The 27419-nt window shown below is 44.5% G+C and overlaps 2 protein-coding genes and 2 non-coding genes across 4 annotated transcripts; 1 reads left to right on the forward strand and 3 right to left on the reverse strand.

Moving 5' to 3' along the window:
• Positions 1-313: 313 nt before the first annotated feature.
• Positions 314-18004, forward strand: ACAT2 (acetyl-CoA acetyltransferase 2). The gene is made up of 9 exons (XM_077898933.1): positions 314-472; positions 1012-1146; positions 3780-3961; positions 5355-5472; positions 14835-14978; positions 15777-15899; positions 16476-16630; positions 17145-17255; positions 17609-18004. The coding sequence occupies exons 1-9, from the start codon at positions 418-420 to the stop codon at positions 17777-17779; spliced, it is 1194 nt and encodes a 397-aa protein (XP_077755059.1). The 5' UTR covers positions 314-417; the 3' UTR covers positions 17780-18004.
• TCP1 (t-complex 1) lies at positions 17915-27030 on the reverse strand. Its single transcript, XM_077898920.1, has 12 exons — positions 26823-27030; positions 25910-25995; positions 25581-25709; positions 23875-23972; positions 23387-23497; positions 22928-23109; positions 22408-22534; positions 19968-20143; positions 19460-19583; positions 18964-19156; positions 18669-18832; positions 17915-18214 (listed from the first exon to the last, which is right to left on the reverse strand). The coding sequence occupies exons 1-12, from the start codon at positions 26884-26886 to the stop codon at positions 17998-18000; spliced, it is 1671 nt and encodes a 556-aa protein (XP_077755046.1). The 5' UTR covers positions 26887-27030; the 3' UTR covers positions 17915-17997.
• Positions 19269-19398, reverse strand: LOC144289492 (small nucleolar RNA SNORA20). The gene has a single exon (XR_013357362.1). It is a non-coding gene; the product is annotated as a small nucleolar RNA SNORA20 (small nucleolar RNA).
• Positions 23583-23722, reverse strand: LOC144289507 (small nucleolar RNA SNORA29). Its single transcript, XR_013357376.1, has one exon. It is a non-coding gene; the product is annotated as a small nucleolar RNA SNORA29 (small nucleolar RNA).
• Positions 27031-27419: the final 389 nt, after the last annotated feature.

Here is a 27419-nt window from a genome sequence, read left to right on the forward strand (position 1 = left end):
CGCCTGCAGGCCTTCAGCTGGCAGGATTCGCACCCACATCCTCCCCACTGGGATTTGAGTCCTGGGCTCAACGTGGGGTACTATCTTGTCACCCCCACTTTTCACTGACTCGAAAGAAGTTCAAAAAGACTTGTCTTCCCCTCCGCCCCCCAAACCAAAAACGTCGGGACAAACTACAGCCCTAGGGTTTTCGGATAAAGGCTGGGTGATGGCGGGCGACTCCCGGTGCGCGGCCCGCTGACGGCCCTCCCAGCCCCCGCGCGCCCCGCCGTCGCGCCTGCGCACTGGCGCCCGCGGGGCCGGAGGCGGGGCAGCCCGCGGCTCCGCCCCCTGGCGCGGCCCTTCGGCTGCCTGGCAAGACTGCCTCGCTCGCTCTCAGTGCCGGGCAGCAGCAGCGCGAGGTGTTCGTGCGGCAGGATGAGTGCAGGCTCTGATCCCGTGGTCATCGTCTCGGCGGCGCGGACCCCCATAGGTAAGTGGCCGGCGGCGGCTCGGCCGCGCGGACCCCGGAGCCCCGGGGATCCCCCGGAGCCCCTCGGAACCCCGCACCTCGCGCCTCCTCGGGCCCGCCGGCCGGCAGCCCCGCCCCGTCCTCGCCCGGTGAGGCCCACCGCGCGTCGCGTGCTCCGATTGGGTCCCCGGGTAGAACCATCGCGCCGCCCTGCCGTGCTATTGGCTGGCGGAGATAGGCGCTGTCTTTCGAGTCCTCTGGTTGGCCAGCTCCGGGAGGAACCATGTCGGCCCTGTGGCGGCAGGGGCGGGGTCGCGGGGTGGCCTGAGCCGGGCGGGGGTGGTGAACGGAGGATTCCTGAGACTTGCCTCCCGTGGCTTAGCGCCGTGGAGATTTCAAAGCCCTTGGGCTGTCGACCCCTTTTGTTGGGGGGAGCGTGGGCCGCCCCCATCTGCTGGCGCTGGGGAAATGGAGGGGTGGGTTTCCCGCGGGTCCGCTCGGTCGCGGGCCAGCCGCGCTGGGCGCGCATCTCATCGCCCCTGCCTGCCCTTCTGCCCTAGGCTCCTTCAATGGTGCCCTAGCCACCGTCCCTGCCCATGACCTGGGCTCATCTGTCATCAAAGAAGTCCTGAGGAGGGCCGCTGTGGCTCCCGAAGAGGTGTCGGAGGTCATATTTGGACACGTTTTGGCGGCAGGTAACTCCTCAGGGACCGCGGAGGTTTATTGGAAGCCACTCATCATACCCCCCTTTCACCCCCCTCTCCCCCACCCCGCCACCCAGCTGCCGAAATCTAAGTTCCTACCTCCAGAGATCTGCTCGCGGGGGTTCCCTCTGTTGGATTTCTTCAGGCTCCCCCGTGCCAAGCCCCTTCACAGGCATTTCCTGGTGAGCCCGGGCTAGACCACCGCCCTCCACCGTCTTTTCACTCCTTAGAACCAGGCTCAGCCTCACCCACCAGAGACTGTACACGGCCCTCCGTATGCCCCTAAAGTGCCACATGTTCAACAAACATGTATGAATTCCTCGTTTGTGCCCTGCACCGTGCTAGGTGCTGGGGCCAGGGCTCCAACCACCCAGGTAAGGGCTCACTTCCCACTTGGGAAGGGAGGCCGCACTTCCTGCTCCTCACAGGGCTCTGGCTCCCTGGGTGGGGACACTGAGTCATCAGAGCGCTCCAGCCTCACTTCTGGTTCCCACTGAGTTTACAGACCTGCGATCACTGAAAGTTCCTGGTTAGTTATTAATAGATTCATGCTCACTCAGTAGCATAAATTCTCATTATTCCTAGTGGTACTGGGTAATGCTCACTTACAACTGACTTCTGTTTTTACCCTGAGACCTGGCCCATTGTTTGGTGAAGTCACTTGATGGTTTTCTAGTTCCTCTTCCTGATTCTCAAATTGTCCTTACGGGCTGTAAAGTTGGAGCCTAATGCTTTCTCATGAAAGGGCTTTATTTATTTATTTTAAAGATTTTTATTTATTCATGAGAGACGCAGAGAGAGAGAGAATGAGAGAGAGAGAGACAGGCTCCATGCAGGGAGCCAGATGCGGAACTCAGTCCTGGGACCCCAGGACCATGCCCTGGGCCGAAGGCAGGTGCTAAACCACTGGGCCACCCAGGGATTCCCCTCTCAAGGGCTTTAAAATACACGAGTAACATCCTCAGACTGGCCACCTTCAGTCCACATCCTCCTTCCTTCCCAGACCTACCCACAATTCAGACTTACTCAGTTGCCATAGGGTGCTCCATGCTGGTTTCCCTGTTATCTCTTCCACATCTGTCCTCGATAGTACCTCTACATAATTTAATGGAAATAATAGCTGTGTTCATTGAGGGCCTAATAAGCGCTGGGCTTTTAAAGCACTGTGCTTAGTGCTTTCATTGCTTTACTGAGTCCTATCCATAACTCCACTGACTTGTATTATCTCCATTTTGCAAATGAATAAATGAGATTTTGAGAGGTCAAGTCACTTCTTTTTTTTAATTTTTTTTAAGATTTTGTTTATTCATGAGAAACACAGAGAGAGAGAGAGAGAGAGAGAGAGAAGCGCAGAGACACAGGCAGAGGGAGAGCAGGCTCCATGCAGGGAGCCTGATGTGGGACTCGATCCTGGGTCTCCAGGATCAGGCCCTGGTCCGAAGGCAGACACTCAACCGCTGAGCCACCCAGGGATCCCCCAGGTCAAGTCACTTCTCCAGGGGCACAGTTTGAAGTGCAGCTAGCATTTGAACCCTCATCTGTTCTAGTCCTTAAAGCCAGGTACCTTTCACAGTCCTGTAAAAATATTAACCAAGCACCTGCTATGCACCACTAGGGATAAGCAGTGTTCATAAAGGGTAGAATTCATCATTCTTGTGGAGCTCATATACTGCTAAATGCTAGACTATATTATCTAATTATGTGTAGGACTCATTTCTTACCTTGAAGATGGGGGTTATAAATAAACACATAATATTTTTATGAAGGAGTTATTTATTTAAATGTATATGTAATTAATTGTAGCTTCAAAAACGAGCCTGAAGTGATTGTCTTTTTTATTAACTACCATGCTATGTGTTTCATTTAAGATTTATTTATTTGAGAGAAAGTATCTGCATGAGTGGGAGGAGAGGCAGAGAGAGAGGGAAAATGTTAAGCAGACTCCCCACTGAGCTTGGAGCCGGACTTGAGGTTCAGGTTCAGGACCCTGAGATCATGTATGACATGAGCCAGAATCAAGAGCCGGCCACCTAACCGACTGAGCCACCCAGGCATCTTTGATTCTTTTTAAAAAATTTTTATTTAATTTTAAGATTTTATTTATTTATTCATGAGAGACACAGAGAGAGATTGAGGCAGAGACACAGGCAGAGGGAGAAGCAGGCTCCCTGCAGGGAGCCCAGCATGGGACTCGATTGTGGGACTCGATCCTGGGACTCCGGGATCACACCCTGGGCCGAAGGCCGGTGCTCAATTGCTGAGCCACCCAGGTGTCCCGGCATCCTTGATTCTGTCTTTTTAATAATTTTTCCTATACCTGTCTTCAGTCTCAGTCTCAAGGCTACCAGTCTAATCCCAGATAAGGAACATTATGATGAAGATAATCTTTAAATTTTTGTCTGTGACCCATTTGCTAGTTTTTTGCTAACAAACTCATTGAGGAAGGATGCTAGGTATGGGTAGATCTGAAATTTGCAACAGATTAACCACTGTATAAACATTGATCCTTTGATAACAGACAGTGGGGACTGAGAACATTTGGAACTTTCAACTCCCTTCCCTTCTCTGCTACGATTATGTGCGTGGTCTATTTCTTGCTGAGAGGTCTCTGTGTTCCCTGTCAGGTTGTGGGCAGAATCCTGTTCGACAGGCCAGTATGGGTGCAGGAATCCCTTACGCCGTTCCAGCGTGGAGCTGCCAAATGGTCTGTGGGTCAGGCCTAAAAGCCGTGTGTCTTGCAGCACAGTCAATAGGGATCGGAGACTCCAGCATTGTGGTGGCAGGAGGCATGGAAAGTATGAGCAAGGTGAGGCTTCTGGAGGTAAGGCTGTCACTGACCGCTCCCTAATAAACTCCTGTCCATACCATAGCAGAGTAAACTGATGCGTCTTAGAGCTGAAACCAAACAGTAAACAAATAAACAATGGATTCCACCTCCATCTCTACCTGGATAGGATACTTTTTTTTCTAAAATGTTATCAGCATAAAAAAGCATAAAATATTTCCTGAATTAAACTTACTACATTAGTTGGTTCATCTTAAATTTCTTTCTCCTTGTGGGAAAAAGTCAAAAACAGATGTTTTCACTTACTGTCCTGCACTTGACAAGGAGGACCCCAGGGACCAAATTTGGTCGACCCTTTTGAAAGCATTTGGAATGTGGAAAAGAGGACCAGTGAGTGGTACCTTCTCTAATAGGCTTGCCAGGTGGGATTTGTTTCACCAAGGTCCATCCCTCGAATTGGCATGGCAGTGAAAAGGAGAAAGTATAGCCCTTGCTTCCTCCAGGCAGTTGCAGGTCTGACCTGAAGGTCCGCTAGACAGAGGCTGATTCTGCTCAGTGGCCCAGGAGGAGGTAAGGTGAAGGCATCAAACAGGGTCAGCGTAACCCTGACGGGACTGTGCTAGTGTCTGTGTCGCACTTTGCAAGATGCTTTTGTACATACAGTCACAACAGCCCTTTGAAGGTAGGTGGTATCATTCCCAATTTACAGGTCAGGAAACTGAGGCCCAGAGCCAAGTTTCTGACTCCAGGTCTTTCCATTCTATTAGAGCTGCTATAGAGTTGGTAGGAGTTAAAAAGATCCCCCCACCCAGAAATCCCGAGTTAATTAGGCAACCTGGTTATTCTCACTATAGGCATTACATCTTTTGTTTTTTTAAAAGATTTTATTTATTTCTTCATGAGAGAGACAGACACATAAGGAGAGGGAGAAGCATGCTCCCTGTGGGGAGCCTGATGCGAGACTCTGTCCCAGGACCCTGAGATCATGCCCTGAGCTGAAGGCAGACACTCAACCACTGAGCTATCCACGCGTCCCAGCATTACATCTTTCATAAATAAATGACACATTGTTAGCATCCTTTATGCCTTTGGATGAGATCCTCATTTAACAAATAGCTAGTTGCCTCTTTGGAAAGAATAAATGAAGTTTTTAAGGAAATAGGACACAAAATGGGTTGATGTGGTGGTAAATGGAAATAGCTAGGTAGGAGAGGATCAGCTTCTCAGGAGCAGACAGGATAGAATAGACTGCTGATTCTAGGGGTCTTCAGGCCCTAGGCCCTGGGTGAGGAAGAGGACAGGTCCCAGGGGCAACTAGGTGAAGACTGAGCAACACCAGGTAGTGTTGAGTGGGATTTTGAGGAAAAGACTAGTTACACCCAGTCCTAAGTCCATTTGTATTTCTTGTTGCCAGGCTCCTCACTTGGTTCACTTGAGGGCAGGAGTCAAGATCGGGGAAATGCCATTGGCCGACAGCATCCTCTGTGACGGGCTCACTGATGCATTCCACAACTATCACATGGGCATAACAGGTAAGGCCGACGCCACTGGAAACAGTAACTGCACGAAGTTTAAAAAAGATCATGTAATTGCTAACTTTACAGATGCTTTCCTCCTGGAGGGTGGGCACCACGTCCTGATGACTCTGCATCACTGCTGGTGAGGCTCAGTCCACCTGGATAAGCCAACCTGGGGAGATAGCCTGTCTCCCCAGTGTTGACTCCTTGACCATCATGGAATGTTAGAGGCAGGTGGTGTTTCAGAGCTCTGAGCAATGTCCCATTTTACTGTTGGAAGAAACCAGGGCCCCTGAACAGAGGTTTTGTGGCCCAGGCAACATCAGAGGCGAACAGGTGCTTCTGGTGCCTTGCACTGCCTTCTTTGCCTGGCACGACCCAGTCTTTGTAGGTTGTCTGCGGTTCAGGTGTCCTGGCAGGGCAGCCAGAAGATCAAATGAGCTCCTGTCTTTTCCTGCATTTAGAATGTAAAGCTTAAGAACAAAAGGAACATTTAACTTTAGAGTTAAAGGAATAAGCCCTGAGAGGTTCCACCCTTGTTTATTTATTTATTTATTATTTATTTTTAAAAATTCTTTTTTTTTTTTTTTTTAATGATTTCATTTATTTATTCATGAAAGACACAGACAGACAGAGAGAGAGAGAGAGGCAGAGGCAGAGGCAGAGGGAGAAGCAGGCTCCATGCCGGGAGCCTGATGCGGGACTCAATCCAGGACTCCAGGATCACACCCTGAGCCGAAGGCAGGCACCAAACCGCTGAGCCACCCAGGAATCCCCTCCACCCTTGTTTAAATGCATATGGTAGTGACTCTGGGTCTAGGTGAAGGTATAATAAATCTGATGGAAGTCATATGAAAAAGTGGGGGAAAGAGCAAGATTCTAAGCAGAGGGAACAGCATATGTCAAGGCAAAGGCGGAGAGGCATACAGGCATGGGGAGCAGTGAGAAGCTGAAGTGTCTTGGCCACCAAGAGCGAGACCAGCAGCGAGGATGGCTGGAAAGGGTGGCCAAGCCACGGGAGGCTCTGTATGCCGTGCCGGGCTCTTACTTGTCATCCTGTCCCAACCGGAGATCCTCAAAGTGTCATACTCCAGCCAACTGTCTCAACATCACCATAGGCTGTCCTTGAAAATCTAGCTCCCAAGCCCCTTTCCGCAGGGTCACAGGCTGAATTGTGATCTTCCGAAGGTCATACATTGAAGCCCTAACCCCCAGAACCTCAGAATAGGACTGTATTGGTAGTTGGGGCATTTGAAGGAGTAATTAAGTTAAAACAAGGCCTTTACTGTGGCCCTTAATGCTGTCTAACTGGTGGCCTTGTAAGAAGAGGATGAAATATGGGAGATGTCAGCCCAGGACAAAGACTAGGCAGACACAGCGAGAAAGCGGTTGGAAGTGAGGCCTCAGGAGAAAACAGACCTGCTCAAGCCTTAATTGTGAACTTCTGTTCTCCATAATTATGGGAACATAAATTTCTGTTGCTTAAAAAAAAAAAAAAAGCCTCAGGCCATATTGTAGTAACAAGCAGCTGTTTTCAGGTATTGGCCAACAAGCACGTAAGACTGAGATTCTTTTTTTTTCCCCTTCCCCTGCTAGGGCCTTTATTCACAAGGGCCTTCCAGAACCTTCCAAATTCCCAGCACCCCACAGCCCTGCCGCCCGCAGGCTCCTTTTGGGGGACTATTTGGAATAGTCCAAATTAGCAACCACCCTCTACCCCCCTTCTTTCAGGCTCCAGACAAAGGCTGTGACTCTGGGGAAGGTCCTGCATCTTTTCCACAATGATGCAGGTATCTCTAGTGGGCTGGGCCTCAGGAGTAGGTTGGGAGGGACGGTTGCCAGGATCTACCATTTCCTACTTGCTACTGTCCTTCTCTTGTTGGTATTTCCTCTGCTCCTGGATGGCTTGTTCTAACAAGGGTAGATGCATTCTTTCCACATAAGTCAATACCTGGGCTGTTCCCCACGGAGCCTCTGTCTGATGCCTATCAGATCTTCACTCCTCTCAGCCTTGGGAAATCTTCCTTTCTAGAATAATATGGAGGAACATGTTGTTCTTCCCTTTCAGGTGCTTGAGACCCTGGGGACAAGGTACAGGGAGTCCACCTGGGCTTGGAATGGCTACATCCCTGGGATCACTCCAGATTGAATTATGTCACAGAGCCATAGCCTGCTGAATGTTCTCAGTGTGCCCCTTTCAGGGTCTCGGCCCAGGGGAAATAAGAGACCCAAGTTTGGGCAGCATCCGAAATGGTGGAGAGGGATGCTTGAAGATTCCTATCAGGGCACTGGGGCCTCGGGTTCCCTCCTCCTGCCCTGCACGATCCTATGGCAAGGGAGGGGCAGTTAGCAGAGGGCCTTGCTTCCCCTTCCGGGCAATTTCTTGCCCTTCTTCTGGGGTCCCCTCTCTGGGGGCTGTTCTAGGCATCCCCTGGATAAGAGAGGGGGACTCTCCCATACAAGTACCGTCTCTACCTCAAATGTGGTCAGTCACAAGACAGATTTTTTTTTTTTTAAGTAAGAGGCTTAAACTCTTGACCGTGAGATCAGGACCTGAGCTGAGATCAGGAGTCAGATGTGGAACTGACTAAGCTACCCAGACACCCCAAGATTCTTGGAAGAAGGGGAAAATCCCACCCTCACTTACTTTCTACCTGGGAGGATGGTGTCAATTGAGCTAGGGATGCAGAGGTCAGAGTTTGAAGCTGCTGAGATGCCTGGAGTTTGTGGGGCAGAGTATTGGAGAGAAGGGAGCTAGAAAAGGAGCTCCGGAAATCTCCATAAGTGTTCCCTCAACTCTTGGGTCAGATACTCAGCTATGCATGTGCAGGACCACACCCTACAAGGTCTAGTAGAAATAGCTGCTGGGGAGCTGTGACTTGATTACTTGGAAACAGGAGTGTTCTGATCATTCAGAGTAGAAACTTTACTGAACCCGCTGGACACTCCATTGACCTCTCAGGCCACTGTTTACGGCCAGGGCCACTGTAGCCCCACAGTAAGGAATACTCTAGACCCAAACTAATAAGTTTAAAAAATAAGCTTCAAAAGGATCTAGAAGATCTGCCAGTATGTTAATGGGAATGAAACTCAGTGTACTTGCTAAAGATAATAAAATCCAGATGTTCAATAGTATAGCAAATGTAATGTCCAGCATGCAATAAGAAATTTCTAGACACTCACAGAAGTAGGAAAATGTAGCCTATAACCAGGAGAAAAAATGGTCAATAGAATCTGATCCTCAATGGCAGATAATTGGAATCAGGAAACAAAGATTTTATTTTATTTTTTTGTTTTGTTTTGTTTTGTTTTGTTTTGTTTTGTTTTTGGAAACAAAGATTTTAAAGATGCTACTTTACCTGTGTTTAAGGATAAAGGAGGGGACGCCTGAGTGGCTCAGCGGTTGAGCGTCTGCCTTGGGCTCAGGGTGTGATCCTGGGATCTGAGATTGAGTCCCACATCAGGCTCCTTGCAGGGAGCCTGCTTCTCCCTCTGCCTGTGTCTCTGCCTCTCTCTCTCTGTGTCTCTCATAAATAAATAAATAAAATCTTAAAAAAAAAAGATATAAAGGAAAACATGGGGAGAATCTCAGTAGTAAAAGGGGAAATACACACAAGTACCAGATGAAAATTAGAACTGCAAAGCCCACGATCTGAGATGAGAACCCCACTGGATAGCCCTCACGGAAAACTGGAGACAGAAGACAGGCTTGGTTGATTTATAGTAGCAGATACGACCTGAAGAACACAGAGAAAAAAGATGGAAGAAAAAATGAACAGAGCCTCAATGACCTGGTCCAGGGCAAAATAAACTGAACTGACATGCGTGGAATAGGAGTCTTGGAAGAAAGAGAAAGGAAGCAGAAAAAAATATTGAAGAAATAATAGCAGAAAATGTCCAGATTTTGTGAAAAACACAATTCATTTACCAAGAAAGATAAAAGTTGCTCTCTGGCAAACTTAATAAAGCTACTGAAAAAGAAAAGATAAAAAAAATATGGAAATCAACCAGAGAAAAACTATTATCTTATGGGCATGGGAACAACAATATGAATGCTGGATAACTCATCAGAAACAGTGGAAGCTGCTGGACTAAAGTGCTGGAAGAAAGTCGTCCACCCAGAATTCTGCAACAAGTGAAAATAGCCTTCAAGAATTGAGAGTGAAATAAAGACCTTTCTTAGGTGAGGAAAAATGAATTTATTGCCAACACCCCTCCTTTCAGAAATGCTGAAGGACGTTCTTGAAACTAGAGGGAAATTTTAAAAATATTTTATTTATTTATTCATGAGAGACAGAGAGAGAGGGGGGGGCGGCGGGGCAGAGACCCAGGCAGAGGGAGAAGCAGGCTCCATGCAGGGAGCCTGATGTGGGACTCTATCCTGGGTCTCCAGGATCCCGCTCCAGGCTGAAGGTGGCACTAAACCGCTGAGCCACTGGGGCTGCCTGAAACCAGAGGGAATTGAAAGCAGATGGAAATTCAGATCTACAGGAATGAATGAGGAGCACCACAAATTTTAACTCTGCTGGTAAATGTAAAAGGGTTCTTTTTTTTTTCCTGTTAGTTTTTTTTTTTTTTTTTCTGTTGAAAGCAAAAAGTTTAACACTGTATCGTAAGGTTTACAACATATGCTATTGTGTGAGAACTAAGGATGGAAGAAAGTGGGCATATACTGTCTCAACGTTCTTAAATTTAACACAGAGCACTACAGTATTAACTCGAAGTAAACAGGTTAAGGACGCATAATGTAATACCTAGATTGTCACTAAAGACTGTGCAAAGACTTATGGCCGCAGGGTGGTCCCATCATAACTGTAGCAGACTTTCTCTTAGGAATTGACAAGTTGATGCTAACATTTATATGGAAACACAGAGGACCTAGAATAGCCAAACAAAGGAAAAATAGGACTTACATTATCCAATTCAAACACTGAGTATAAAGCTGTGATAACCAAGACAGTGTGGTTGTGGCATAAGGACAGGTAGGTGGGCCAGTGGAATGGAGTAGAGTTCAGAAATGGATATAGACTTGTGCTGATTTTCAACGAAGGTACCAGTGTAATGAGATGAGGGAAGGGAAACCTTTTCCAGTGAGTGGTCCTGGAACAAGTTACTCATGTGGGAAAGATGACCCTCAACTCCTACCTCATACCATAATTACACACATGGAAAAGATGACCCTCAATTCCTACTTTTCACCATAGTTACACATGTGGAAATGATGACCCTCAACTCCTATCTCACACCATAGTTACCCATATAGAAAAGAGAACCCTCAACTTTTATACCACCAGAGTTACATGGGAAAGATGACCTTCAATTCCTACCTCATACTAAACAGATAGTCACTTGTGATGAATCATGTACCTAAAATTAAAACCAAAGAAGTCGACATAGAATAGCTTCTGAACCAAAGAGCAATAAGTAAAGACAGTACTAAGAAGGCAATAACCTCAGAAGAAAAACTAGATAAATTAGATTTCTAAAAATGAAAACTTATGGGCAGCCCCAGTGGCGTAGTGGTTTCCTGTAGCCTAGGGCGTGATCCTGGAGACCCTGGATCAAGTCCCACATCGGGCTCTCTGCATGGTGCCTGCTTGTCCCTCTGCCTGTGTCTCTGCCTCTCTCTCTCTCTCTCTCTCTCTGTGTCTCTATGAATTAAAAAAAAAAAAAAAAGAAAAGAAAACTTATCATCAAAGGCACTATTAAGAAAATAAGCCGAAAGAAAGAAAGAAAGAAAAGAAAGAAAGAAAGAAAGAAAGAAAGAAAGAAAGAAAGAAAGAAAGAAAGAAAGAAAGAAAATAAGCCACCAACTGGGAGAAAATATTCATGATACATATAAGAATTTCTATAATAAGAATAAAAAAGACAACCCAATTGAAAAATGATCTAAAGATCCTGCACGTATTTCACAAAGGAAGATATATGAATGGCCAATAAGCACAAAAATGGGGCTCATCGTCACTTCAGGAAATGTAAATTAAAACCACAGTAAGAGGGATTCCTGGGTGGCTCAGTGGTTTGGCACCTGCCTTTGGCCCGGGGCATGATCCTGGAGTCCCGGGATCGAGTCCCACATCGGGCTCCCTGCATGGAGCCTGCTTCTTCCTTTGCCTGTGTCTCTGCCTCTCTTTCTCTGTCTCTCATGAATAAATAAATAAAATCTTAAAAAAAAAAAAAAAAAAAGAAATCTCCTGAAAGAGCGTGGGCCATTAAAAAAAACAAAAACAAAAACAACAACAACAAAAAAACACAGTAAGATACTACTCTACACCTACCAGAATGATTAAGATTAAAATAATTGACATCACCAAATATTGGCAAGGATGTAGAGCAACTAGAATTCTTCCTACATTGCAGGCATAAAGTGGTACAATGTACTTTGGAAAAGATTGGGCAATTTCTCTACCAAAGTCACGTGAAGACATGATCACTAAAAGCTTTGCACAAGCAAGTTCACAGTAGCTTTATTCGTAAGAGTCAAGATGTAGAAATGGTTGAGGTATCCACCAAAGGAGAATACATAATAAAAAAGTTGTACCATGGAATACCACTCAGCAAGAAAAAAGGAACAAACAGTAATCAATTTAACAATATGGGTAAATATGGGGTGCCTGGGTGGCCCAGTCAGTTAAGTGTCTGCCTTCAGCTCAGGTCGTGATCTCAGGGTCTTGGGATCAAGTCGCACATCATTAGGCTCCCTGCTCAGTGGAGAGTCTGCTTTTCCCTCTGCCACTCCCCCTCTTGTGATCTCTCTCATTGCCTCTCCCTCCCAAATAAATTAAATCTTTAAAAAAGAACCAATATGGGTAAATATGATAAACAGAATACTGAGCAAAAGACACTGAGTTGCATTTCTAATTTATGGTGAAAGAAATCAGAACATTATTTGCTTCAAAGAGGGCGAGATGGGGAAGGGGCTTGTGAGAACTTTCTGGGGTGATGGAAATACTACATATATGGGATATGTAGTTGCATGCATTTGTCAGAACTCATTGAATTATACATTTAATATTTTTGTATTTCACTCTGTATAAGTTTTACCTAAAAAAAGAAAAGAATTGTAAACAAATATTGAGCTCTAGTTATTAGGTTTGCTTTTCCCAGTGATGTGGGCCAGCATGTTCTGAAACTATCTTGTATAAATTCTAGATCTGAGCAAAGGAGTGGATATATTGAGGATAGTGGGAACCAGGCTTCTCACAATTATAGAAGGGAGTTCAAGTATGGCAAAGGGAAATGTGCACTAGTGGCGTTAGATTGCACCCAGAGACATCAGTGTGAATGCAAGGTATCCCGCGAGGGTGTATACAATTGCAAATTGTATGTGTATGTAAGTTCCTAGTGAACAGGCACAGAAACATTGACATGCCAGTAATAGTGAGCAGTCCTGACACCCAGATCTTTCTTTCTAAATACGTTCTCTTGGCAGCCTGGGTGGCTCAGCGGTTTAGCGCCGACTTCCACCTAGGGCGTGATCCTGGAGACCTGGGATTGAGTCCCACATCGGGCTCCATGTGTGGAGCCTGCTTCTCCCTCTGCCTCTCTCTCCCTCTCTTTCTTTGTCTCTCATGAATAAATAAATAAAATCTTAAAAAAAAAAAAAAAAAAAAAACCTTCTCCACTAAAGAGAACTAAGGTTCCTTTGAGAAGTGGCTCATTCCAGGGTAGGGCAAAGTGCTACAAAAATCAGGCTCCTCCCTGGCACTGCCTGTGGATGGGGCAGCCCCCTCCCGCTCGACATCACAGCCACTCTCAGACCTCTAGTAAAGCCCAAGATCATTAGAAAGGGCCAGGAAGTTCACCCAGGACCAGTCAGACCAATGTGTCAAATTTAAGCACGGCTGGCAGAAACCCAGAGGCACTGACAGGAGGGTGCACAGAAGATTCAGCGACCAGAACTTGATGCCCAGCACTGGTTATGGGAGTAGCAAGATGACAAAGCACATGCTGCCCAGTGGCTTCCAGAAGTTCCTAGTCAGGGAGCTTGAAGTGCTACTGATGTGCAACACATCTTCCTGCATGGAGACGGCTCATAGTGTTTCCTCAAGGACCACCAAGCCACCGTGGCAGGAGCAGCCCTGCTGGCCATCAGAGTTACCAATCCCAATGCCAGGCTGCACAGCAAAGAAAATGAACAGCTTATGTGCATATCATATTTGTGTTAATAAATCCATAAAACTATAAGAAAAAGTGCTTAGAGCACATGGGGACATGTCAGAAGGACACAGGAGCCAACTTAAAGGACTCCAACTGCCCAAATCTTGAACAATTTGAACATCACAATAAAAATGACAGTAATGGGTTATAGAACTTACTAAATGAAGTGAAAATATTTGAGTCCATACTGATGTCAGTACGATAAATGGAGAGAGGGAAAAGCCCTGTACAGTAGATGGCAGTTACTATATGCCAAGGAAGGTTGGAGTTGGAAAATCATGAATGCTGATGAGTAGCAGGGGGAATAGGGAAAAGGCATTTCGTCATGTCAAAAATACTCCCCATAACTTCCTGATCAAATATAAATTATAAATGGAAAAGTAGTAACTTTATGGTGTAGAGATGCTTTCACCAAGTGATCAGAGTTCACACACCTGGGATAAACTAATATCACAGGTATCATGATAAGATTCACTGAGATCATGTCAGTAGGATACCTGCTTTTCTGCAAAATCTTAATCTAATCTTGAGAAATCTCGAGCCTAAATTGGAGACATTTGATAAAAGAACTAGCCCCCGCTCTTCAAAAATATTGAGGTTAAGAAACACAAAGATAGTGTGAGGAAGTGTTCTCAATAAAAAGACACTAAAGAGATGGATGGTGAGGTGCAGGGCATGATCCTGTGCTGAACATACAAATTAGCCACAAAGGACATCACTGGGACAGGAGGTGGGTGAAACTTGTATATGGACCAAAAATTAGATATAGATAACAGGATTGTACCAGTTTCCTGATTTTGATAACTGTGCTTATGTAAGAGAATGGCTGTCTGGGGGACATATACAGAGAAATTAAAATTTAGGGAATAAAGAAGCATGATTGTAACTTTTCTCAGATGGTTCAGAGAGAGAATGATAAAGTAAATGGGGCAAAAATATAAACTGTTGGCGAATCTGCATAAAGGAAATTTCTGAAAATTTAGTTACCTAGGAAGGAAGCAGAGAGGAAAAGTGACTTCTTAAAAGAGTCACTGCAGGATTCCCAAATCCATCACCAGGGGGAGGCCAGATGGCCACAGACCAAGGTCTCCTCCCATCTGTGAGGGCTTGTCTGGGGCAAGCGGTGCTTGCTTACAGGGGCAGAACTTGAGCTACCAAAAGCCAGTTTCTGAAAATATCTTTTGCTTTATCATTATTATTATTATTTTCTTTCACAGCTGAAAATGTAGCCAAAAAATGGCAAGTGAGTAGAGAAGATCAGGACAAGTGTGCAGTTCTGTCCCAGAACAGGACAGAGAGTGCACAGAAAGCTGGCTACTTTGACAAAGAGATTGTACCGGTTTTTGTATCTTCTAGAAAAGGTGAGTCTATAGATCATAATGGTTTGAACATTTGCATGCCTATTTATAGGTAGGAGTAATACTTCAAAGAATAATATAGAGGAAAGTTTGTACATTGTATCTTAGTTATGTCTTTCAGGTTGCAAAGAAAAGCTTCATCTTGGATACCCCTGAAAATGGCGGGTGGAGGGGGTGTGTTTATGGGGTGTGGAAGGGTGAAGAACATGGGATGCTATGTCAGCACTGGGCACTCCTGGTTCCAGTGTACACATGGCTCTGGAGATACAGCAGGTTTTGTCTAAGAAACTGGAGCATTGGCTCAAGGTTGTCAGGAGGCAACAGCTGACTTGCCCCTCCAGGCTGAATCTCCTCAGAAATGAATATCCATTCCTTCCTGTTTTTGTATACATTTCCTATTTCTTGAGGGTCTATCTTTTTGGGTCCTTTGCTGTTATCTAATATGGATGCTGTTACTGATACCTGTTGTTACCGATAACTGACAATGCATATGTCCAGCCCTTATGAATCCGGCAGTTGTAACCAGCCAAGCCCCACACCCTAGCAACCTTTCTCACAAAGACTTGCTTTCCTCAGAAAGCACTGTGGATGTGGAAAACACTCAAAGTGTCTGAGGACAGGGCTTATAGGCCTGTTTGAATATGCAGCTTTTTAGTGTGTACTTTATTGTTGGAATCAAAGTATTTCTAAATGAACCTTCTTTCCAAATATGAACCCTCACGCATTGTGTCTGAGGACTCCACCATTCTAGCACAGACTGCCGTCACTGTACTAATCTTGGGTAATTGATTCTCCTGTTAGGTCTTACTGAAGTGAAAACAGATGAGTTTCCTCGCCATGGGAGCAACATAGAAGCCGTATCTAAGTTAAAGCCTTACTTTCTTACGGATGGAACAGGAACAGTCACCCCAGCTAATGCTTCAGGTTAGAATTCCCAAGGGCAGTTGGGGGAAATACAGTCTTCTTCTAGGTCTACTAAATCAATGCCTTTTTCGTTATTTATGTAAAAATTATGCTAAAGCCTTCATTTGGAGGGAAAATGTAGTTTCTACTTCATCATTACTTAGCATCGTCTTATTTTCGGCTTAACCTATTTACGAAAGAAGTGATTGGACTTCCCCACATCCAACTAGACATACAGATGAAAAATCAAAATAGGGAACCGTGGAGTTTCATCTTCTGCCTCAATGCTTTTCCAAAACCAGAAACTCCTCATACCTTCTGTGAGAGCACGAGGCTATTTCTTCCATTTCTTTTTATCACTCTTCCCCTCCCCTGGTATTTTTTAATCTTTCTACTTTCCTTGGTTAGAATGTTCTGTGGTCAATTATGTCCTATTACCTAACTTAACATTTCTAATTACACTGTAAAAGAGGAATTAGGGCAAACGATTTTGCCAAGATGTATTAAGAATAATTGAACATGTAATAAGAGAAAGTAGACACAGGTTAGAGCTCAAGTTAACGAGCATTTAAAAAATGAAGTTCCTATTGCTTACAGGAATAAATGATGGTGCTGCTGCTGTGGTTCTTATGAAGAAGTCAGAGGCTGCTAATCGAGGGCTCACACCATTAGCACAGATAGTTTCCTGGTCACAAGTAGGTGTGGAACCTTCCATCATGGGGACAGGACCAATTCCAGCAATAAAGCAAGCTGTGAGTTTAATTCTGAATATTAGTACCTATTCTTTGCTCTGTAGAATGAATCTCTTTGGGCCAGGCCAATACCATGTAATTCCCTTTTCAGTTCTGCGTTCTTACACCTTGGCTCAGATCCTCTCTACTCCAAAATACCAAGGTTGAGTTGGCTTTATTCCTGTCACATTTCACCTGCTTTCCCTTTTGTGAGTCTTCCCATTAGCTTTCAATGAACTTATTCATGTAGTTTTATCTCTAGTCTACTTCTCTGCCACAAAGAACAGCCAAGAACATTTATCATGTACTTTTCAGGGGAACTGCTAAATCACCTAGATCATCTCACCACATGTACGTTACGGCTTCAGAACTTTTTTTGGAACCCAGATGTTTTATCCTTAACATTTTAGAATTGGTGTAGCCAAGGCAAAATGTGGTATCACCAGACTCATGTAAAAACCTGTGAGATCCTCAAGTATCTAGAATAGATTTCATCTAAGTTTTTAGGACTCTAATCCATTAATCTTTCCTTTAGGTTGCAAAAGCAGGCTGGTCCCTGGAGGATGTGGACATATTTGAGATCAACGAAGCCTTTGCAGCCCTCTCTGTTGCAATAACTAAAGAACTTGGATTAAACCCAGAGAAGGTAAACCTGAGCAAGCAGTCCTGAGGACAGCTTGCAATGCAAATCTGATTATAAATAGCAAAACCCAGGTACAGGCCATACTATTAGAGGCAGACACTGGGAAGCTCCTTCTGGGACTCAGGAGTTACTCTGTTTCCTAAGGCAAAACCCCTGGACTGTTTTTCTACTTTTGACATAAACAGAGCATTTTGACTAAACTAGTAAGGTAGGGTGGGTGTCTCAGTTCCTAAGCACTTAAAATCAAAGTAGAATTTGAAAGGATAGTTCCTGGTGGAACATTAGAAAGGGAAGGGTAATTCGGGATTTTTACCTGATGTCCACAAAATAAATGATATATATCTTTTCCCTCTTAGGTCAACATTCAAGGAGGGGCTATAGCCTTGGGCCATCCTCTTGGAGCATCTGGCTGTCGGATTCTTGTTACCCTGTTACACACAATGGAGCGAAAGGGTGGACACCGTGGTGTTGCTGCCCTGTGCATAGGGGGTGGGATGGGCATAGCAATGTGTGTTCAGAGAGGATGAAATTGCTTAACAATTACCTGTGTTGGAACTCAACTGGAACCTAATCTCTTTTTAAGCTAATATGGTACTAAGTTACAGTGTATGAAACCACAGGACCAAAAGGATGGAAACTTATCTTTCATAAGAACCCAAGGCTTGACAGCTTGTTATTTTTAATGTGTAATACTAGAGGAACAAGAGAATTGCATCCAACATTGTTATAAATAAAAGAAAGCACATCAGTCATCAAGGGCTCCTGAGTGAACGGCATCTTCATAACCTCCATGTTTGTCATCTTTGCTCTCTGGGTGTAATTTGATGAGATCATCAATTCGAAGAATGGTAATTGCAGCTTCTGTTGCAAACTTCAAACTCTTCACTTTCACTATGGTTGGTTCAAACACCCCTGCTTGCTTGTTGTCTCGAGGTTTACCATTGATCAAATCAAGACCAATCCTGCAATTTAGGAAAAAAACTAAGTGGCTTCTTAGATAACATATACCTATCCCATTCCAGCTCTTTGAATCCAGCCATTCCACTCAAATGTGAATCCTGGGAAACCTTGGGACCTTACAGTAGAGCCTTTAAGACTATAGTAGTTAGCAGTACTGAAAAGAATTATAGAAAGATTATTAGATGATCCCAAAGATGTTTCTAAACATCACTGAAAGAGAATGCTTAAGAAGATTCAGATCACCCCAAAATAATCCCCCCTCTGCCTCTGTGAGATATCTGTGTAGGTGCAGGGACTACCCAGAGAAGCAGGGAGGCTGAGACCAGAAGTGCTAACTAACACATGCTAACATGAGGTAAGCACTAGCCATCACCTTTCTTAAATTTAAAACAAAGCTAAACTACCATATAGGATACACAGATGACAGGGAAAAAGACAAGGCAACTATAAGCTTACCATTTTAGATTTTTGCGTTCTGGGTTAACTTGAGCCTCATTATGGAAAGCTCTTAACTTTGCCACCAGATCTGTGGAGTCTTGAGCAGCGTTAACTGCCAGTGTATTAGGAATAACAAGGAGAGATCTTGCAAATTCCGCAATAGCAAGCTGTTCCCGAGACCCCTGAGAACAAACAATGAACAGTCTTCACAAAGCAGCACTGGTCTCAGACAAGGTAGACTAACCAAATGCTAAAGATGGGGTCCCATGCCCTTCTTGAAAAACAAAGAAACCACATTTCTATATATTCTTACCATGCTGGTTGCATAGTTCTCAAGGTATATGGAAAGGGCTGCTTCTACAGCACCCCCACCTGGGACCACGGATTTGGACTCCAAAACTCTCTTCACCACGCAGAGAGCATCATGTAAAGAGCGCTCCATCTCGTCACACATGAAATCATTTGCCCCACGTAAGATAATTGATGCAGACGTACGAGCCTTAGTGCTATTTAAAATAAAGTAGAATTCTTATGTCAATATTTTATAACATTAGTCTACATAGAAATTCACTGCAAGCACCTTGAGTCCTGCTCACATGGTTCACTCAGACAGAGCAGCAGTGTCTGGGCAGTGCAGATGAGATGAAATGGTTACTCCATCTCTATCTACCATGGCCTAACATTGTTCTCTCCCATGCGTATAACTGCTCCTATCACTGAAAGACTAGAGCAGCAAATCAATGGGAAGGTGATCTATTTCTACTCATTAATAAAATCTGTACAGCTTTGTAATTTAGAAAGCAGCTTACTTTTTGATCAAGATCAGTTCATCATCACAAATTCTCTCCTGTACCACCTCTTCTGCTTGTCCCAACATGGAAGCTTCAAAAGTTTCTTCTCCTTCCAAATTGGCCAGGGTTGACAGAACAGTTGCTGTTAAGATAATGACAAACACCTATAAACACTGTTTTCCCATGAATGTTTTCATATCCTGACTTAGATTTAGAAACATTTGATAAAAGCAATGTATAGATACAATCGAAGGTTTACAGTTAAGCATGAGACAAACCACTGAGTCCTTTTATCCTAACGTGAAACTATGTCTTTTTGATGTAAAAAAATTCAGTAAGTTAAAAAACTTTCCCAGTAACATGAAAAATGGCTCTATCTGTAGCACAAAGCATTGGGAGAATAATAAAAATAAAAAACTTATGTTTTTGAAGCTGCTTAGTGAGGACATTCCAATGTAAAGACACACGCTTGTGTAAATGGTATAGTGAGTGACACACCACAACCGGGAGCCAGCAGAGGCCCTACCTCCAGAAGCTTTAGCGATGCGTTTAAGGTCCCTTTTTAAAACTCTTCTAACTGCCATGGCGCCTGTCTCCACAAAATACTTCAAACACATGTCGTCAATTCCACCAGTGGTTAGAATAACGTTGGCACCAGTTGCCAGGATCTTCTGGATCCGCTCCTTGGTGATATCAGATTCTCTACAGAGATGAAGTATTTGGGTAATAACCCAAAGTTATCTTCTATGTTGTTAATCTAGTTCTTCCATTAAGTACTTTCCACAAAATAACTGCACATTAAATTATATCAAACATTCTTTCCCTTCTGTGACCAAAATTTAAATTGATTTACAGAAAAAGCAAAGAAATTTAAAATTACTACTTAGGTTCCCCCCCAATCCCAATGGGAGTTCCTAACCAAGAACTGCGGTTAGTCGAAGTCCTACAAACACACAAAAACTGCTTAAGGGCCGGGAAGATCAAGTACAGGAACTCATGGTAAAGTAGGATTTAGATTAAAGGAGAAAAATAAGCCTGAGAGATTGATTAGCTAAAAAAAACAAGTAAAAAATTAATCAGACCAAACAAGCAGAGAGTAGGCCATAGGCAGAGAGAACATTACTGAAGCAACCGGGGGAAGAGTTTGGTAAGTCCTAGTACTGGGTGTTGCTGGACCACAGTGAAAAAAGATATATAAGAAATTAAAAACACCTACTGCAGAGCAATGAAAAACCTACATAAAGCTCTGGACTTGGAAGTTATGAGGATGAAGTGGCTTCTGTGGGGAAAACAGTCTGGGAGGGGACAAGAGTGAACCCAGGTGACCAGCGTGGCTTCCTCTACAACAGTCTGGGCAAGAGAATGAAAAGTAGACGAAGCTGAGATTTCATTTGAAGATAAATAGAAAAGAGAAAGGTATAACTATAAAGAGGCATTAAAGATATTTCCTAGTTTTCTCTGAAGATCCTCATCACTAAAATAGCACAAGTCGATTTATGGGTACCACCTGAAGTTCAGTTTTATTTTTTTAATATTTTATTTATTTACTCATGAGAGACAGAGAAAGAGAGGCAGAGACACAGGCAGAGGGAGAAGCAGACTCTATGCAGGGAGCCTGATGTGGGTCTTGATCCCGGGTTTCCAGGATCACACCCTGGGCTGAAAGCGGCACTAAACCACTGAGCCACCCAGGCTGCCCTGAAGTTCAGTTTTAAATATTGATTTTGAGATGCATAAGGAGTATTCACAGGTGTCTGGAGTGCAAAGAAACAGAATTGGAAGTGTCCAGCACTGAGAGATTATCTGATGTCCTAGGAGTGAGGAGGAGTTACTCTGGCATACAGATATAGATGGGGCTGTATCACAAAGCCCATCCCCGCCTCTTCCAAGTGTTTCAAGAAGGAAGTAACGAACAGCTTGATAAAGGACAAGTGAAGGTTGTTAAGTGTCTAGTGAATTTTACACTAGGGACCACCAGTGCCCTTTGCAAATGGTCCCTCCAGTGAAGAACAGAGATGAAAAGGAAATGAGAAAGGAAAATACCAGGAAACTGATTTTGTGAAATTAAAAACAAAGCAAAATAAAACAAAAACCCAGGACGTCCAGCTGTGAAGAGATGGGGAAAGACGGAGTAACTGGAGCAGGAGGCTTTTATTTCTGGGTATGAGAGCTACAAAGTGGCTGCAAGTGGAATCTAGAAAAGGAATGAGAAACAGAATTAGTAATTGAAGATGCAGTTTGATAATACTCTAGAGCCTGACCTTTGGTGGAAGAAAGGACACTTTGTTTACTGGAATGAAAAAAAGCACACATGCAGATCCAAAAGGAAAAAGCATGCCTGACTCCTGGCAAAGATTTCTTATAGGTTTGGTTACTACTGTTTTTTACATCCACATTTAAAAAAATCCAGTTGCATCATCATCATCCTCTGCTACCTGGCAACTGGTTTACTTGCTGTTTTCTAGAAAGCATAATGTGATTGATTGATTGATTTCTTTATTTCTTTATTTATGAATGATAGTCACAGAGAGAGAGAGGCAGAGACACAGGCAGAGGGAGAAGCAGGTTCCATGCACCGGGAGCCCGACGTGGGATTCGATCCCGGGTCTCCAGGATCGCGCCCTGGGCCAAAGGCAGGCGCCAAACCGCTGCGCCACCCAGGGATCCCTAATGTGCTTTTTTAAAAGAAGATTTTATCGTATTTCTTTGAGAGCGCGCAACCATGAGAGGGGGCGGTGGCAGAGGCACAGGCCGACTTCCTGCTGAGCAGAGTCCATGAACTCCCTTTTAGAACCAAGACCATGCCATTACGAACCTCAGCCCAAGTCAGACAAGTCAGACGCTTAACCCACTGAGCCACCCCAGTGCCCCGCTCCTTTTGGGTGTACTTCTTTACTGTTACCTACTTTAACAAGCATAATTTATAAACACCTTTTCCAAAAGTCAAAAATAATATCTAAACATACCTCTGCCTAATCTGGTCGAGTTTCTCAGGGTCTGTAATAACCACCTGTACACCAAGCTTCATTTTTGTTTTCTGCAGGCTGAAGTCAAGGCAAGCAATTTTTGCATTAACTATCCTCTTGGGCATGCCTATAATTGAACACATTGAATACCTTTATAAGGACTGTAACAATGTCACATCTTATAAAATACACCTATTCTTAAGCACAAAAGTAGCAAAAGATATTAAATTATCTTTAAAGACAAAAACTTACATTTTTATTATATTTAACTCTACAAACAAATTTTTAGGGGCATTACCACACGTAATGGTAATTTTAACTTGCATTGCACTTCTCCTAAGTTTTATGTACTAAGTTACACAAGGGAAACCGAAAACCTGGATATACGATTTCCTTTACTCTGGGCTTTACTGAAGAAAAGTAGGTGCAAGTCTTGGATAGCCCACCTGAAAGATGTATAGTAAGTAAGTAGTCCACAAAAAGCAAATTTTCACTTTTAGTACTAAATCCTAAGCCTTACCTTGGGATCCCACCACACAGTTGAGTGCATAGCCACTGATAAGCAAACTCTCTGTCTGACTTCTCCCATGGGCTTTCAGAATGTTAACAGAATTGACTGGATAGCGAGGCTGGCCTCTTACGTCTGTATACTTAACCGCAAGTACAGCATCTACTACCATATTGGCAAAGAAATCACCATTTCTAAGACAAGGGTTAAGGGGAACATGGAGAGACATGGAATGAACAGGTGCACACAAAAATCAAGAGTAATCCAAGGCACTTCCTTTTAGCAATTCATCAAAGAAACAAGCATTAATAATAAAACTCCATCAAAACGCAGGAGTTATCACTACTTGAAATTCATAGTACTATTACACACTTTATTATCATCTCTCCCCCTAGAAAATCAAGGAAGGGAGCAATTTTAATACAGTATCACACGGCATAAAAACTAACCAAGATTTTATCACAAGGATACATTCCAATGATTTTGGAAGACATCGACGTCTTAGCAGCATTGATTAGGCAATCTCTTCCAAGTTCATCTGTGTTAATAATCAGATTTTCACTGATGTATCGCACTGCCTCCCTGTTTGAAGTGTGTGGGAGAAAACATTTGTTAAATGCACTACTCAAACTTTGTTTTACCAAAGTGTCAAAATATCTTAGGCACCAATTTTCTGTTTGGCCATTTCATATAGGAGGAGGACACAAATAAATCCTCCCTCTTCAGATCATGGCAATTTTAATCTATCCCATAAGCATAGCCACCAAAATCTATTATTGGGAGAAAATGTGGTAGTCAAATGGGAAAAAAGATGCTAGCCTTATTCTTACTCCAGATATTATTACTAAAATAGCACTTTTTCAAAATAAAATTTAGTCATTAACATTTAAAGAACACAGACTATTTACAACTATAACATCACATAATGTAAAATTTCCTCTGAATGCAAACAATCTTACTTGCAAGCAAGTCGATAGCCACTAATAACTGATGTGGGATGAATTTTCTGTTTGACTAGTTCATCTGCATTTTTAAGAAGTTCTGCTGCAATAATAACCTGTTGAGAAAATATTCACTGCTTTTAGTCTGACAATATGTGCAACACATATGTAAAAACAGCACTAAAATGACTACCTACAATTAATCAGAGTGCCAATGATGGTGAATAACTGGTTATTGGGAACCTGAAAAAAAGTCTACTACTCCGATAATCTTTATTACTTTAAATTTTTACTTGGTTTACTTTTTTACTTTAAAAATCATTCTTCGGGATCCCTGGGTGGCGCAGCGGTTTGGCGCCTGCCTTTGCCCCAGGGCGCAATCCTGGAGACCCGGGATCGAATCCCACATCGGGCTCTCGGTGCATGGAGCCTGCTTCTCCCTCTGCCTATGTCTCTGCCTCTATCTCTCTGTGACTATCATAAATAAATAAAAATGTTTAAAAAGAAAAAAAAAAATTAAAAATCATTCTTCTGGGGACTGCTGGGTGGCTCAGCAGTTTAGCGCCGCCTTCAGCCCAGGGCGTGATCCTGGAGACCGGGGATCGAGTCCCACACTGAGCTCCCCGCATGGAGCCTGCTTCTCCCTCTGCCTATGTCTCTGCCTCTTTCATGAATAAATAAATAAAATCTTTAAAAAAATCATTCTTCTAAGGACATTAAAGAATCAAAAATTCAGTCTGGCTCTTCTAGGGAAAATTAAAATCACTTTATTTTAAAAATCATATTACTGTAAACAAGTTACTTAAACTATTTTCATTATTTCAGAAAAGGTAGATTCCATTCCATTCTTTCATGGTTTGAAGTTCAATCTACAAATATAAACATTTTCCCTGCAAATCACTGCCGGTTTTTTTTTTTTTTTTTTTACAGCAAATTATTTGTTCCTTATCATTCTGAACTTAGGAGTTTGCCTATCAGGATTTAATATAAAAACACCTTAAAAAAAAAGCCCAGTAACATTTCTCCCCTAACTTAAGAATTTAGGAACTTCTAAGTTTCAGGTAGTAAGGAGAAAACAAAACAAAATTTTTAAAGTAGGCTCCACACTCAATGTAGAGTCCAATGTGGGGCTTGAACTCACAACCCTGAGATCAAGATCTGAGCCTGAGATCGAGAGTTGGACGATTAACTGACTGAGCTACCCAGACATCCTGGAAACAGAACATAAAACAAACAAAAGCCCTGTATGTGATGTATAAATATTGTTGTAGCTGAAAAACTCACAAACCATTTGAAAACTCACATTTAAAATGACTGTACTATATTACCTCTTAAGCTTCTCTCCTTTAAATTCTACAAACTAGCAGTAAATATTGATTTTAAATTCTGTTTCTAAATCACTATCCCAACTTAAATTTTCTCCCTCTCAAGTATGTACCTCATCTGACTGAGAAACAAACGACTTACCTCTGGCTGCACTTTGTCAAGGTTCAGTTTTAGGAAAACAACTAATCTAGGGGCTCCTGGGTGGCTCACTGGTTAAGTGTCATCCTTTGGCTCAGGGCCTGATCCCGGGTCCCGGAATAGAGTCCCACATAGAGCTCCCTATAAGGAGCCTGCTTCTCTGTCTCTGTCTTCTCATAAATGAATAAATAAAATCTTAAAAAAAAAAAAAAAGGAAAACAACTAATCTATAGCGATCTAGCAGGTGACAAACTACCTACCACTGAGGTAGTTCCATCTCCCACTTCTTTGTCTTGCAGATCTGCCAGCTCACAAAGAACTTTAGCTGCAGGATGTTCCACCTCCAGTAACTTCAGGATGGTGGCACCATCGTTAGTAATGGTTACATCCTAAGGAATTTGCAGGGAAGAAAAAAAGACAACACAATCAACTACAAACAGAGAACCTCCTCTAAATGAACACAAGCCCACCAGCCCCTTAACAACACCTTTCGATATCAGCATTGTGATAAAAACAATTCATGGCGCTAAATATTTAAGCACTGTTATTTTTTGTTAAAGTCACAAACACAACATGTAGGTGTACTTACACCAATATCATCAACCAACATTTTATCCAAGCCGACTGGACCAAGAGAGCTTTTTACAATATTGGCAATAGAAGCCGCAGCCATAACTGCAGGAAAAAGAAAAAAAAAAAAAATTAAATCCACTGCTCCAAATGACGGCCATTTCATTTCGGCCTAAAGAAAGTGACAGCCACAGCCTTTGCATTTTCCAAATATACAAATCAATCCGAAATACTTAAAAGGGTTAAGATGGGCAGGCATCCATGACTTCAAAGCGAACACGCTTGCAAAAGAGGCTTAACTGCAGCAAACGTGTGAATCCGCATCGTTTGCCAGGATGAACTCGTCCTAAGTACCACTCACGCGAACGTTCAACCGAAATTTCGCCGGTCAACCGTACGGTAAGAACCTGTCAGCGATGCGTGCAAAGAACTGGGTCTGGGCGCGGGCACCGGCGGCTACCACCGCAGGCTCGAACCAGCAGGTTCTACAACGGGCAAGACACCCGGGTCGCGGCCATTCGCTCATCAGGAGAGCGAGCAGTTAAAGCTCGTCTTTTTCTGGGTAATGGCCCTAAAACGAGGCCCAAACATGGAGTTAGGCGCTCCTGCAGGTTAGAACCGGAGGCGCAGGGCGCCCGGCCCAAAGGGGACTCGAGGCGTGACGGCACGTGTCACTGCAGGGCTGGGCGGCCCGGGGATCCGCTGCCGACCACAATCGGCAGGGCTGTGCCCCCAAACGTGCGGGGCTCTCCGCAACGCCTTGCGGACGGCGAGAGGGCGCTGCCGCCCCGCCCCGCCCCGGGGAGCCCCGCGAGGCGCATCCCGGACCCTCCAGGACGGAAGGGGCGCGGTGGCGGCCCGAGCCGAGCGGGCTGGGGGCGGGGGCCCGCCCCGCCGTGGGCCCGCCCGGCACAGGCCTCTTTCGCGCTTACCGTTCTGGGAGCGGATCGCCTCCCCGGTGCTGCGGTCTCCGAACACGGACAAAGGCCCCTCCATCTTGGCGGCGGGGTGCACGTCGAGGTTCACGCTGACCGCGGGCAACCAGCGTCTGGATCCCTAGGCCCGGCGGCGGCCACTGCAGCGCGGCGGCGGCGGCTACGGCGTGGAACGGGGCCGAGCGAGGCCGCGGGGGCTGCTGGGAACACCGCTGCCGCGGCCGGGCCGCGGGGCAGGGCGGGAAGGAAAGAAAGGGCGGGGGGAGCGAGAGCGCGAAGGAGCCGGAAGTGAGGGGGCGGGAGAAGGCGGGAGCAGCACTTTCGCCCAATTAGAGAGCGAATGAGCAGGGCGCGAAGGCAGGAGAACGGAAGTCAGGATCGCGCACTGGAGGAGGAAGGAGGTGCACGGTTGAGGCTTCTCTTCCCCTCCTGCGGGAACGGGTTGCGCGTGCGCGCTTGCACCTTCTAGTGCTTTCTAGAAAAAGTGGACGGTGGGGCGGAGCTTGCAGTTGGGGTGTGACGAGAGGGCGGGCCTCTCACGGTTCGGCTGCACTCCTGAGCGAGTTCGGCAGCTTCCCTAAGGGTCTTCAGAGA

Source organism: Canis aureus, chromosome 1, assembly GCF_053574225.1.
Source record: "Canis aureus isolate CA01 chromosome 1, VMU_Caureus_v.1.0, whole genome shotgun sequence".
NCBI lineage: Eukaryota > Metazoa > Chordata > Mammalia > Carnivora > Canidae > Canis > Canis aureus.

What these genes read in the sequence shown, in the direction of transcription:
- ACAT2 (XM_077898933.1), top strand. Translation starts at nt 418, where the DNA reads ATGAGTGCAGGCTCTGATCCCGTGGTCATCGTCTCGGCGGCGCGGACC. An exon ending in GGCGGCGCGGACCCCCATAG is followed by an intron (nt 473 to 1,011) that starts GTAAGTGGCCGG and finishes CTTCTGCCCTAG; the next exon opens with GCTCCTTCAATGGTGCCCTA. An exon ending in TTCCAGCAATAAAGCAAGCT is followed by an intron (nt 16,631 to 17,144) that starts GTGAGTTTAATT and finishes TCTTTCCTTTAG; the next exon opens with GTTGCAAAAGCAGGCTGGTC.
- TCP1 (XM_077898920.1), bottom strand. Translation starts at nt 26,886, where the DNA reads ATGGAGGGGCCTTTGTCCGTGTTCGGAGACCGCAGCACCGGGGAGGCG. An exon ending in CTGTGTGGTGGGATCCCAAG is followed by an intron (nt 22,535 to 22,927) that starts GTAAGGCTTAGG and finishes GTTCAATTATAG; the next exon opens with GCATGCCCAAGAGGATAGTT. An exon ending in AGAACTATGCAACCAGCATG is followed by an intron (nt 18,833 to 18,963) that starts GTAAGAATATAT and finishes GTTTGTTCTCAG; the next exon opens with GGGTCTCGGGAACAGCTTGC.